Here is a 12152-nt window from a genome sequence, read left to right on the forward strand (position 1 = left end):
TTAAGATCAAGAGTGTTAGATATCATTACGAATGATAAGAGTGCAATGGCCTTCTTAGGCCATTTTGGTACGACTACCAAAACATAAGTTATAGAAAAGCATCAACTTAATTAATCATGTTACACACAGCTGGTATGTAATATTTATATAACGCAAATTATTGCAAGATACCTTCGATTCTACTGTCAGTGTACTCGGCGGGACTGGGTGGTGGGGTCGCTGCCGTCCGCACAGACTTTGTTACGACTGTGGTGACGGTTTGTCGTGTGCGAGGCTCGAGGTGCTCTACGTTACTAAATACATTTAATATCCTAACTGTCGAACTACTACTATCCGACGAGCTGCTAGGGCTAACCCGCTCCGTCGAGGAACTAACTCTTTGTGGAATGCGAGATACTTTCTTGAACATCGATTCCCCGGCACCATCGCTGTCCTCGATCCCTCTTTCGGACAGCCTCACCCGTGCCTCGGAATCTAGCTCAGAAAGTGGATCGTGCGTATCGAAAACCGAATAACTAACTTTCGTCGCCGATTTTTTCCATCCCTTCTCGTCTTTCGCCGTTTCACCCTCCTCCTCCCCTTTCCTCTCTTTCACGAACATCGTGTCCACGTTCTCGTACAAATGGACGTCCGGCTCGTGTCGGAAGTGCACCTTGTCCCACGCAGAGTCGCGTTTCATCTCTTCCAGAAACTCGGCCACGGCGCTTTTAGGGTCGCTGCTAACAGCGAAGAATCTCTGCCCCGCTTGATTCGATACTTTCTCTCCAAAAATTTTTCCGGTGTCCGACGACACTCTCTCGCTACTACCACTCGCTTTACCACCCGAATCCGTTACTCTCTGCGCGCTTTTAACCTTGCCTCTCCCACCTTTCGCATCCGCGCCAACTTGTTTCGATTTTTCGAACGCTGCCACGCGGCCGCGAGCCTCTTCCTCCATCGTCTCTCTCTTCGTCTCGTCCACGAAATCTTTAACGTCCCCGGAAATTTCATCGGCGGCGTGTTTCGCGCTTTTGATCAAACCGGACAGGAAACCACCGCTTTTCTCCTTCGCCCTCTTACTACCCTCCTTCCAACCTTTCTCCTTCGCCGCTTTCGCGCCATCCATCGCGGTATCCACTCCGGAGGAGATTTTCTCTTTTACGATCGAGGCGTCTTCCTTCGCCTCCTCCACCAATTTATCCTTGGTCGCTTTCGCTCCGTCGCCGATATCCTGCCCGATTCTTTCCACTTTCGCTTCCGTTTTCTTTATTCCATCGGTAATTTTAACGCCCACGGCTTTCCCAACTTCCGATACCGCGTGCGCGGTACCCGACACCTTTTCACCGATCTTCGCCCTCGTATCCTTCGCCGCGCTCGTCACTTTCTCTCCGGCATCTCTCGCATCCGCCACCACTTTGTCCTTCGTCGCTTTAACGTCCTCGGCCATTTCTCGCGCGACAGTTTCCGTTTTCATCTCCACCACCTTCGCTCCATCGACCACCTTGTCCGACACCTTTTGCGCAGCACCGGTTACTTTCTCACCGATCCTCTCCTTCGCGTCTTTCGCCCCAGTCACGACCTCGTCTTTAACCGAGTCGGCCTCTTTCGCTTTGGCCGCGAGTACTCGGCGAGCGCGCGCCTCCTCCTCGATGGCTTCCTTCTTCGTCTCGTCGAAGAATTCCTTAACCTCGCCGGAAACCTCGTCCGCCGCGTGTTTCACGCCTTTGATCAACCCCGACAGAAAACCGCCACTCTTCTCTTTACGTTCCTTTTTACCTTCCTTCGAGGCTTTCTCTTTCGCCTCGTCGCCACCATCCGCGACCCCCTCCTTTCCGGAAGAAATCGTCTCCCTCGCGGCATCGATGTCGCCTTTCACCTCCTCCGATAAACTATCCTTCGTCGTTTTTGCAACCGATTCCGTTTCACCGCCGATTCGCTTCGCTCCATCGACCAATTTAGCGGATATAGACGAACCAGCGTCCGATACCTTCTGCACGCCTTCGGATATTTTCTCACCGATACCGTCTTTAGCATCTTTGACAGACGTTGCGACCGCATCCTTAACGCCCTTCGCGTCCGAGACAGCTTTGCCGCTTTCAACGGCACCTCGAACAGTCGCTTCGGTTTTTGCCTCCACCGCTTTCGCTCCTTCGACGATTTTTCCACTCACGCTTTTCCCAGCGTCCGATACTTTTTGCACTCCCTCGGTTATTTTTCCTCCAACCGCGTCCGTCGCGATCGTCCTCGCCTTATCTTTCGTATCCTTCCACTCGGCATCGGCTTTATCCTTCGCCGCATCCACCTCCTTCGCTTTCCTCGCCAACGCTTCGCGCGCCCGCGCCTCCTCCTTCGTGGCTTCTTTCTTCGTTTCGTCCACGAATTCCTTCACCTCCTCCGACGCCTCGTCCACGGCGTGCTTCGCGCTCTTTAATAATCCGGAAAAGAAACCGCCGCTCTTTTCCTTCCCTCTTTTCGCCGCTTTATCCTTCGCCGTGGACGCGGCGTCCACGCCCGATGCAACTTTTTCCTTCGCATCCTTCTTAACCTCCTCTTTCTCCTCCTTCAACGCCTTCGTTTCGTCCTCAATCTTCTTCGCACCGTCCACTATTTTCTCCGATATTTTCTCTCCACCTTCGCTCGCTTTCTCCTTAACCTTGTCCCTCGCGTCTTTCGCAACAGATGCAACAACTTCGTCTCGGACGTCCGTCGTTGTTAATTTATCTTTTCCCGCGCTGACTTTTTCGTCCACCGCTTTCTCCGCGTCTTTCACGGCGCTCGAAACTTTGTCCCTCGCCTCGCGAGCTCGAGCCTCTTCCTCCGCCGCCTCTCTCCTAGTCACGTCGAGAAATTCTTTCACCTCGTCGGATACGTCGTCGGTCGCCTGTTTCGCGCCCTTGAACAATCCCGTAAGAAAGCCGCTCCCCTTCTCCTTGGCCTTCTTAGCCTCCTTCGTCGCTTTATCCTTCGCGGAAGCAGCACCGTCCACCAACGCATCTGCCCCCGAGGAAACCTTCCCCTTTACGATTTCGGCATCCTCTCGAATTTCCTTAGCTACTCTCTCCCTCGTCTCATCCGCCGCTTTTCGAGCGGCTGCCTCGACTCTCTCCACTTTTTCGCCACCCTCCGCGACCTTATCTCTGACATCCTTCGCGGAAGCGATCGCTTTATCCTTGGAATCTTTTACGCCAGCCGCGACTTTATCTTTCGTCGCTTTCGCAGCGTCTCCTATTCGCCGAGCACCGGCTTCCACGCCAGTGCCGATTTCTTTCGCGCCATCCGCCACTTTCTCGCCAACAGCTTTACCAACGTCGGACACCGTCTGCGCGACTTCCGACGCTTTGCCGCCAACCTTGTCCTCCGCGTCTTTCGCAATCGCGATTCCTTTCTCTCTCGTCGCGTCGACACCCTTTCCCAATTTCTCGGCCACCTCCGCACTTCCTCTCTTCGCCTCGTCGACAACGCGTTTCCCGTCTTCCGAAATTTCATCCGCCGCGTGTTTCGCGCCCTTGAACAAACCGGAAAGGAAACCGCCACTCTTCTCCTTCGCCTTCCTCGTTTCCTTCGCGATCGCGTCCTTCGTACTCGACGCAACGTCCACCACCGTTTCTACGCCCGACGATACCTTTTGCTTCGCCGCGTCAACGTCCTCCTTCGCCTCCTTCGCAACTTTCTCCTTTCCCGTTTTCGCGACGTCGGCTACGTCTCGAGCGAGGGCCACCGTTTCGTCCTCGACCATCTTCGCTTTTTCGCCGATTCGCTCTTTCCCGTCCCTCGCCGCGGATTCCACCTTCTCTTTAACGTCCCTCGCGTCCGAAACCAGTTTGTCCTTCGCCGATTCGACGGCATCCGTCGCCCGGCGAGCCGCCATTTCCGTCTTCGCTTCTGCGCGCCTCGCGCCATCCACGATTCTTTCGCCACCGGCATCCGTTATTCTCTCCACACCCTCGGATACTTTTCCAACCATCTCGGCTCCGAAGTCCTCCACTTTTCGTTTCGCGTCCGCCACGGCCGCGTCCACTTCTTTCGCTTTTCCTTCCACCGCTTCGCGCAACCGGCCTTTCTCCTCGGCCGCTTCCCTCCTCGTTTCCTCGAGGAATTCCTTCGCGTCCGCCGACGCTTCGTCCGCCGCGTGTTTCGCGCCCTTGAACAGCCCCGAAAGGAAGCCCACGCTCTTCTCCTTCGCTTTCTTCGCCTCCTTGCCGGCCTTCTCCTTGGCGAACGTTGCGCCGTCCGTAACCGCGTCTACCGCCGCCAACGTTTTTTCCTTCGCCGCTTCGGCGTCATCCTTGATTTCTTTCACCAAAGCGTCCTTCGCCGCTCCGACGCCGCCGGATATCTCGCGGCCAGTCTTCTCCGCCGACTCCTCCACCTTCTTCGCGCCGTCCGCCATCTTTTCTCCAATCGCTTTCCCGGCATCCGTTATCTTTCGACCGGTGTCGGACACAGCCTCGCCGATCCTCTCCTCGCTCTCCTTCACCAGAGACGCGGCTCTATCCCCCGCGTGTTTCGCATCGGCCGTTATCCCGTCCCTCGTTGCCTCCGCTCCGCCGGCTAAATCTTTCGCAGCCGTCTCCACCTTCGCCTCGACAGCCTTCGCACCGCTCGAAATTTTCTCGTCCAATGCTCTACCGGCATCCGACACTTTCTCGTCCACTCTGTCCTTGGCATCCTTCGCCGCGTCCGCCGCTCTATCCCTCGCATCTTTCGCGTCAGCGACCGCTCTATCCCTCGCTGTGCCGAGATCCTTCAGTTTTCCGGCCACAGCTTCCCGAGCGCGAGCCTCCTCCTCGACGGCCTCCCTCTTCTTCTCGTCCACGAATTCTTTCGCGTCGTCCGAAATCTCGTCCGCCGCCTGTTTCACGCTCTTCAACAATCCAGAGAGAAATCCGCCGCCCTTCTCCTTCCCTCTCTTACCCTCTTTCGCCGTTTCGCGAGATATTTCCTCTCTCGCAGCTTCCTGCCCACCACTCTCGGCCACTCTCTCGCCGATCGTTTCCGTCGCGTCCTTGCCGGTAGTCGCCGCTTTCGCGCCTTCGACCACCTCTCCAATCCTCGCATCCGTCGCTCTCCGCGCCACGTCGGACACATCCATCGCGTCCTCGGCGTGTTTCACCGCGGTGACGAGTTTACCTTTCGCATCCTCGAGGTCGGCGGCACGGCCGCTCTCTTCCGACGCTTCCCTCCTCGTCTCGTCGAGGAAATCCTTCGCGTCGTCCAAAATTTCGTCCGTCGAGTGTTTCGCGGCTTTGAACAATCCCGAAAGGAAGCCACCACCTTTCTCCTTAGCTCTTCGAGCCTCCTTCCCGGCCCTCTCCTTGCCCGATATCGCGCTATCCGCAACCGCGTCCATCCCAGACGAGACCGCCCTCCTCGCCTCATCCACGTCCTCTCTCGCCTCTTTGATCGCTCTCTCTTTCGTCGCCCTCGCTCCGTCGGCCAATCCTCGGCCAACTTCCTCCGCCCCGCCTTTAACTTTCTCCCCGATCGCTTTCCCGGTGTCCAAAACTTCCGCCGCTTTATCCGCCAGTTTGTCCTTCGTCGTTTCGGCCGCTTCTCGAACACCAGCTTCCGCTCGTTTCGCTGCTTCCGTCGTTTCGTCGCCAACGATTCTTACACCCTCGGACACTTTCTCGCTCGCCTTGTCCCCGGCGTGTTTCATCGCGGCCGCCGTCTTGTCTCTCGCGCCTTTCACCCCTTCGATACCTTTCTCCACCGCCTCGCGAGCACGAGCCTCCTCTTCGCCCGCCGCCACTCTCTTCGTTTCGTCCAGCGATTCTTCCACTCCTTCCGAGACCTCGTCCGCGGCGTGTTTCGCGCCTCTGAACAGGCCCGAGAGGAAACCTCCGCCCTTCTCTTTACCCTTCTTCGCTTCCTTCGCAATCTTTTCCTTAACCGCGTCCGCGCTGTCCGCAACCGCGTCCACGCCCAACGAAATCTTTTGCCTCGCGGCACCGGCGTCTTCCCTCGCCTCCTTCTCCACCCTGTCTTTCGCCGTTCTCGCGCCTTCGCCTATCTCGCGAGCTTTGTCGCCAACCGCCTTCGCACCGCTCGCGATCCCTTCTTCCACCTTCTTGCCAACTTCCCACGCTTTCTCGCCGATCTCATCCTTCGCGGCCGAGACAGCTTTGTCCTTGGCGTCCTTCGCCCCCGCAACCATCTCGTCTCTCGCCGTCTTTGCGCCGTCGACCGCTTCTCGACCGATAGATTCTATTTTTTCTCCACTCCGTTTCACCCCCTCCTCCAACTTTTTACCGACGGCATCTGACACTTTTTCCAATCCATCCGAAATTTTCGTCTCAACTTTGATCTTCCCGTCCTTCGCGGAAATCGCGATTTTATCCTTCGCCTCGACGATCGCTCTATCCTTCGCCGCGGCTATATCCTCGATTTTCTTCTCCATCGCTTCGTAAGCGCGCGCCTTCTCTTCCGACGATTCTCTCTTTGCTTCTTCCAGAAATTCCTTCGCGTCGTCCGAGACCTCGTCCGCCGCGTGTTTCGTTCCCTTGAACAAACCGGAGAGGAAACCGCTACCCTTCTCCTTCGCCTTCTTAGCCTCCTTTTCGATCTTGTCTTTCGCCGCAACGCCGCCGTCCACCACGCTATCCACACCTGACGCTACCCTCTGTTTCGCAACCTCCGCATCCTCCTTAATTTCCCGCGCCAGTTTGTCCTTGGTCGCCTTGACGCCGCTACTCGCATCGTGGATACCCTCCTCGGCTTTGTCCACGGCTTTCTTCGCGCCATCCGTTAACTTTTCCCCCACAGCTTTCCCAGCATCCGACACCTTTTCAACGCCTTCGATCACCTTTTCGCCAATCCGGTCCCTCGTTTCCTTCATCGTCACCGCCACTTTATCCTTCGCTTCCAAAGTATCAGCGACCGCTTTATCCTTGGCCGCTCTCGAAGCTTCGCTCGCGTCCTTCGCGATCGCGTCCGCTTTCTCGATCACGGTTTTCCCAACATCGGCCACCTTTCGTCCACCATCCGCCGCTTTCTCTCTCGCGTCTCTCGCCACGCTCACAACCTTCTCCTTCGCGTCTTTCGCATCCGCCACTGCTCTCTCTTTCGCCGCACCCGCTTCTCGTCTCGTTTCATCGACGAAACCTTTCGCGTCCTCGGAGACTTCGTCCGCCGCGTGTTTCGCGCTTTTGAAAAGTCCCGAGAGGAAGCCACCCGCCTTTTCCTTACCCTTCTTCCCTTCTTTCGAGGCCTTGTCCACGACCGCTTCGACGTCCTCCTTCGCGGTCTCCGCGCCGCGTTTCACCCCCTCGATCAGCTCGGCAGCAACGGCTTTGCCCTCGTCGCTAACTTTATCCTTCGCGTCTTTTGCGGCGATCGCAACTTTCTCCGCGGCATCCTTCGTATCCGCAACAGCTTTATCCCTCGCTTCCTTCGCGCCGTCGATCGTCGCTCCAACGACGCTCTTCGTTTTTTCCTCCGCCCGCTTCACCCCGTCGGCCATCCTCTCACCGACGACCTTCGCCGCGTCCGACGCTTTTCGCTCGGCATCGGACACCTTTGCGAGCGTCGCGTCTTTGGCATCCTTGACGTCTTTGGCAACTCTGTCCTTCGCCGCTTTCGCCTCCTTCGACTTCTCGGCGGCCGCGTCTCGTAGACGGTCCTTCTCTTCCGAGGCTTCCCTCCTCGTCTCCTCCAGGAATTCTTTAACGTCGTCCGAAACTTCGTCCGCGGCGTACTTGGCGCCCTTGAACAGTCCAGAGAGAAATCCGCCCGTCTTCTCTTTGGCCCTCTTGGCCTCTTTCGCCGCCTTGTCCTTCGCTCCACTCGCGCCGTCCACCGCCCCTCCTATTCTCCGTTTCGCGGCTTCGGTGTCGTCCTCGATCTCCTTCGCCACTTTCTCCCTTCCCGCGTCTCCGATCCTCTCCGCGCCATCCGCCATCTTCTCGACCGCTTTTCCAACATCCTTTGCAACGGATGCAGCTTCGTCTTCCGCGCGTTTCACGCCCGCCGCTACCTTGTCCTCGATCGCCTTCGAGCCATCGACCATATCGTCCGACGGTATCATCTTTTCGCCGACATCTCGAACCTTTTCCGCCGCTTTTTCGCTAATCTTATCCACCGCTTTGTCTCTCGTCGCATCGATTTCCCTCGACTTTCCCGCCACCTGGTCCCGAGCTCGACCCTCCTCCTCCTCAACCGCTTCCTTCCTCGTTTCGTCGACCAACTCCCTCGCATCATCTTCGAAAACTTCATCCGCGCCGTGCTTCGCGCCCTTGAACAGTCCCGACAAGAAACCGCCGGCCTTTTCTCTCGCTCTCCTCGCTTCCTTCGCGGCCTTATCTTTCGCGCCATCCACGGCCGAGTCTATTCCAGACGCCACCTTGTCCTTCGCTGCCTTCACGCCCTCGCTCGCAACTGCTTCCGCTCTCGCCTCGGCCTCCTTCGCCCCCTCCACCATCTCCCCGACTCCGTCTTTGGCGTCCCTCGCCTTCGCGATCGCTTCGTCCTTGGCCGCCGCCGCGCCATCCACCGCGTCGCGAATCGCCTTTTCCTCGACGTCGCTCGCTCGCTCGCCAACGTCAGATATTTTCCGCGCACCGGTGGCCAGTCTCTCTTTAACCGCTTCGTCCACTTCCTTCGATTTTTCGCGAGCACGAGCCTCCTCCTCGCCAATCTCCCTCCTCGTCTCGTCGACCAACTCTCTCGCCTCTTGGGAAACCTCGTCCGCCGCGTGTTTCGCGCTTCTGAACAGTCCCGAGAGGAAACCACCGCTCTTCTCCTTACCCTTTTTGCCTTCCTTCGCGGCCTTCTCCTTCGCGCTATCCACCGCCGAGTCCATTCCATTCCGAGATATCTTCTGCCTCGCTGTTTCCGCGTCCTCCTTAACCTCTTTAACCACCTTGTCCTTGGTCGCCTTCGCGGCTGACTCCGCCTCCTTTATCATCCCTTCGGCTATCCCTTTGTCCGTCCTTGCTGCTCTCCCCGTATCGGCCACCTTCTGCGCGCCACCTTCGTCCAACTTCTCGCCAATTTTGCCTTTGGCATCGTTCGCGTCACCCGTCACCGCGATATCTTTAACGTCTTTCCCTCTCTCCAACGTTTCGTCCTTTGCAACTTTCACCGCATCCTCCACCTTCTCTTCCACCCGTTTCGCTCCATCCCCGACTTTTCCCCCAACGATTTTACCGGTATCCGACACCTTTTGCGCGGCTTCGCTCACCTTTCCACCGATCGCGTCTCTCGTATCCTTGAGAACGCTAATTACTCTTCCATCCCTCGCTTCCGACACAGCCTCGTCTTTCGATTTCCCTTCCACCGCTTCTCTCGCGCGATCTTTCCCTTCGCCGATCTCCCTCCTCGTCCCGTCAACGGCCTCCTTAACTTCCTCCGAGGCCTCGTCCGCCGCGTGCTTCGCCCCCTTGAACAATCCGGATAGGAAGCCGCTCTTCTCCTTCGCCCTCTTCGCCTCCTTCGCGGCTCTGTCTCTCGCCTCCGCTCCATTCGCCTCCGTCGTCGCTTCGGTCGTCGCTCTCTCCCTCGCGTCCTCTCCTCTCTCTTTCGCGTCCAACGTCGCGTTCGCGATGTTCCTCGTGTCCTCCAAGAATTTCGCGGTCGCGTCGCGGATCGAGGCGTCCGGAGGACTCGCCTCTCGCGGGGGGCCGCTCTTCTCTCGAGATCTGCTTCGCGACGCTCTCGTCAATTTTGGACTCTTGAATTTGCCGAAGATCCCCCCTCCCTTGTCTTTGTCCACGGATGCCTCCGCGGATGGCTCCCCGTCGGCGGTCATCTTCTCGGCGATTCGCCTCGAGCCTTCGCGGTGCATGCTCTCCGCCACTCTCCTCGTGTCCTCCAAAAATTCCGCCGTCAATTGCCGCGTCTCCTCGTCCCCGCTGTCGAACGACGTTTCCTTCGACGAGCTCTTCTCCCTCGACGAACTCCTCTTCTTGCTCTTCAACTTTGGACTCTTGAACATACCGAAGAATCCACCGCCCTTCTCCTTCCCACCCTCCTCGCTTCCTCCCTCACCCGCCGCCACCCTCTTCTCCGGGGAATCCGAACCTTTCTTATCGCCACGCCTCTCCAAACTTCGCTCCTTCCTCTCTTTCTCGCGCTTCCTCGCCTCCGATTTCCCGTTCGCTTCTTTGCTGCTCTTTCGCGTCTCCGAAATATCGTAGGAATGCCCGTTCAATTTATCCTTCGGCGTGTCCTCGTTGTAACGAACCTGCGAGGTGAACGTGTACACGTCGGGAACGATCTCGCCAGTATCGTCCAACGATCTCTCCGTGACGATTCGAACCTCCTCGTCGCCGCTGTCCAACGACGACTCCTTGCTCTTCTTCAATCTCTTCTCCTTCGATTTTGGACTCTTGAACATACCGAAGAAACCACCACCACCACCACCTTTCTCTTTCTCCTGATCGGTGGTATCGCCACGATCTTCCATCGCTTGATCCTTGATCGTCTCTTCCTCGTCTTTTTCCTCGACCCGAGTCGAGGCCATGAGCGCGCCGTCGAGCGCGTGCACCTCCGAAGCTAGGCGCCTGGATTCGTCCAAAAATTGCATCGTTGCCAGTTTAATGTCGGTGGCAGTTTGCTCGGCGGGTTTCATGTCTACGTACGCGTCGTACGTAACGAAGGTAGACGGTTTCGTTTTAGCGGCCTCCTTGCCAGTCGAGGCCGCTTTCGCTTCCTCGTCGCCGCTATCGAAAGACGTATCCTTCGATCCTCTCGATTTGCTCTTCCTCAGTTTAGATCCCTTGAAAATCCCGGACAATATACCCCCTCCGCTCTTGTCCTTCGACCTCTTCGACTCGTCCTCTTGTTTCTCGTCCGTGGACGGGTATTGCACGCTGTAAACGCTCTCGTACGCGGATGCGGCCTGCTTCTCGCTCGTCACTCCCCTACCCTCCTTTGGAATGTTAACTTTGCCAACGATCTCTCGCGATTCCTCGGCGGGGGATCTCTGCTCCCCTCGATCGACCCCCTTCCCCTTCGCCTCCCCTTCCTCCCCCTTCTTCGACGTGCCGGAATCGTCGGCGGGTATCGTCGATTTCTCGTCGACTTCCTTACCTTCCTTCGACATCATCTCCTTCTCGCTCACGATACTTTGTTTACCGTTCGGGATCGTCACTGTGGCGGCCGTTCGATCCATCTCTTTCACCGCGATCGTTTCTTTCCGTTCACCGATCGCAACCGGTTCCCGAGTACTCTTCTTATTCTCTACACCGTCCATCGCTGTAACTATAGTTTTCGATCCGACTATCATCTTCGCATTAGAGTCTCCCTTCCCATCGCGAACGACACGCTGCTTAACTATCGTCGGCTCGACGATCGGCGTTCGATCGATAATCGTTTCCTCCGCCATAAGGATCTTGTCCTTAGGCTTCCTCTTTACGAACTGTTCCCTAACAAAACTTTCAACTACAGCACCTCTTGCCTCTTTATTGTCTCGCGTATCATCATCATCATCATCATCATCATCATCATCATCATCATAAACCACCGACCACCCTTCCTTAGCTAACTTCCCCTTCGCTTTCTCTGCGTCTGCTATTATACCTGTTAATTAAGTATTACATATTTTAGGCATCTGTAAACGTTGCAAAATAGAAAGAACACATTTGTTTTTATTTTATTTTTTTATTTTTATTTATTTATTTATTTTTTTTTTTTTTAATATCATTTCATTTCGCCATCATTAGTGTAAGCCGGCTCGCTCGATATCGCTCTTTTTAAAGAACAGCGTTAAGTTAGACTCTCGTGTGGTTTTTGTGCGTGGTATATATGTGCTATGGAGCAGTCATCCTTCTGTGTCCAACCATTTACACTTATGTTTAAAAAGGAAAAAAAAAAAAAAAAAAAAAAATAATTGTAATAATAATCGAATAATAAATTGAATTAACGAACGACGATTAATCGAACTGTTCTTCGCAAGCTTTGAAGCTTTTGAGAAGAAAAGTTAATTCAATGATCAAAATTATGAATTTATCGTAATGAAAGAGAGAGTTACAAATGGAATTAAATTGTAACGTTTCTTGGATATTTTTTTTTGGAATAAGAATAATTTTATAAATGTGCAATTTATTCCTTTTTTTTTTCCAGATAAAAATGGCGGAATAAGCGTAAGACGATAACGACAACTGCTCCGTGCGTCCGCACAATTAGGCCACACAAAATTTGGCCACACATGCAACGCCAAAAAATTGCGGTAA

The 12152-nt window shown here is 55.5% G+C and overlaps 1 protein-coding gene across 16 annotated transcripts in view; it reads right to left on the reverse strand.

Moving 5' to 3' along the window:
* The window catches only part of LOC100871617 (uncharacterized), a 77831-nt gene that overhangs the window by 12902 nt on the left and 52777 nt on the right, over positions 1-12152 (reverse strand). For 14 of the 16 annotated variants that reach the window (XR_015290805.1, XR_015290804.1, XR_015290803.1 and 11 more), the window contains one exon: positions 172-11499. The exons of the other annotated variants lie outside the window; for them this stretch is intronic. Coding sequence is in view for 4 of the 14 variants with exons in the window: in XM_086903626.1 (XP_086759752.1) it covers positions 172-11499 (11328 nt within the window). In the remaining 10 variants the exon portion in view is untranslated. The remainder of the gene's footprint in view (positions 1-171; positions 11500-12152) is intronic. 16 annotated transcript variants of the gene reach the window in all.

Source organism: Apis florea, unplaced genomic scaffold (assembly GCF_048593485.1).
Source record: "Apis florea isolate Af1SG1 unplaced genomic scaffold, ASM4859348v1 contig_2293_pilon, whole genome shotgun sequence".
Taxonomy (NCBI): domain Eukaryota; kingdom Metazoa; phylum Arthropoda; class Insecta; order Hymenoptera; family Apidae; genus Apis; species Apis florea.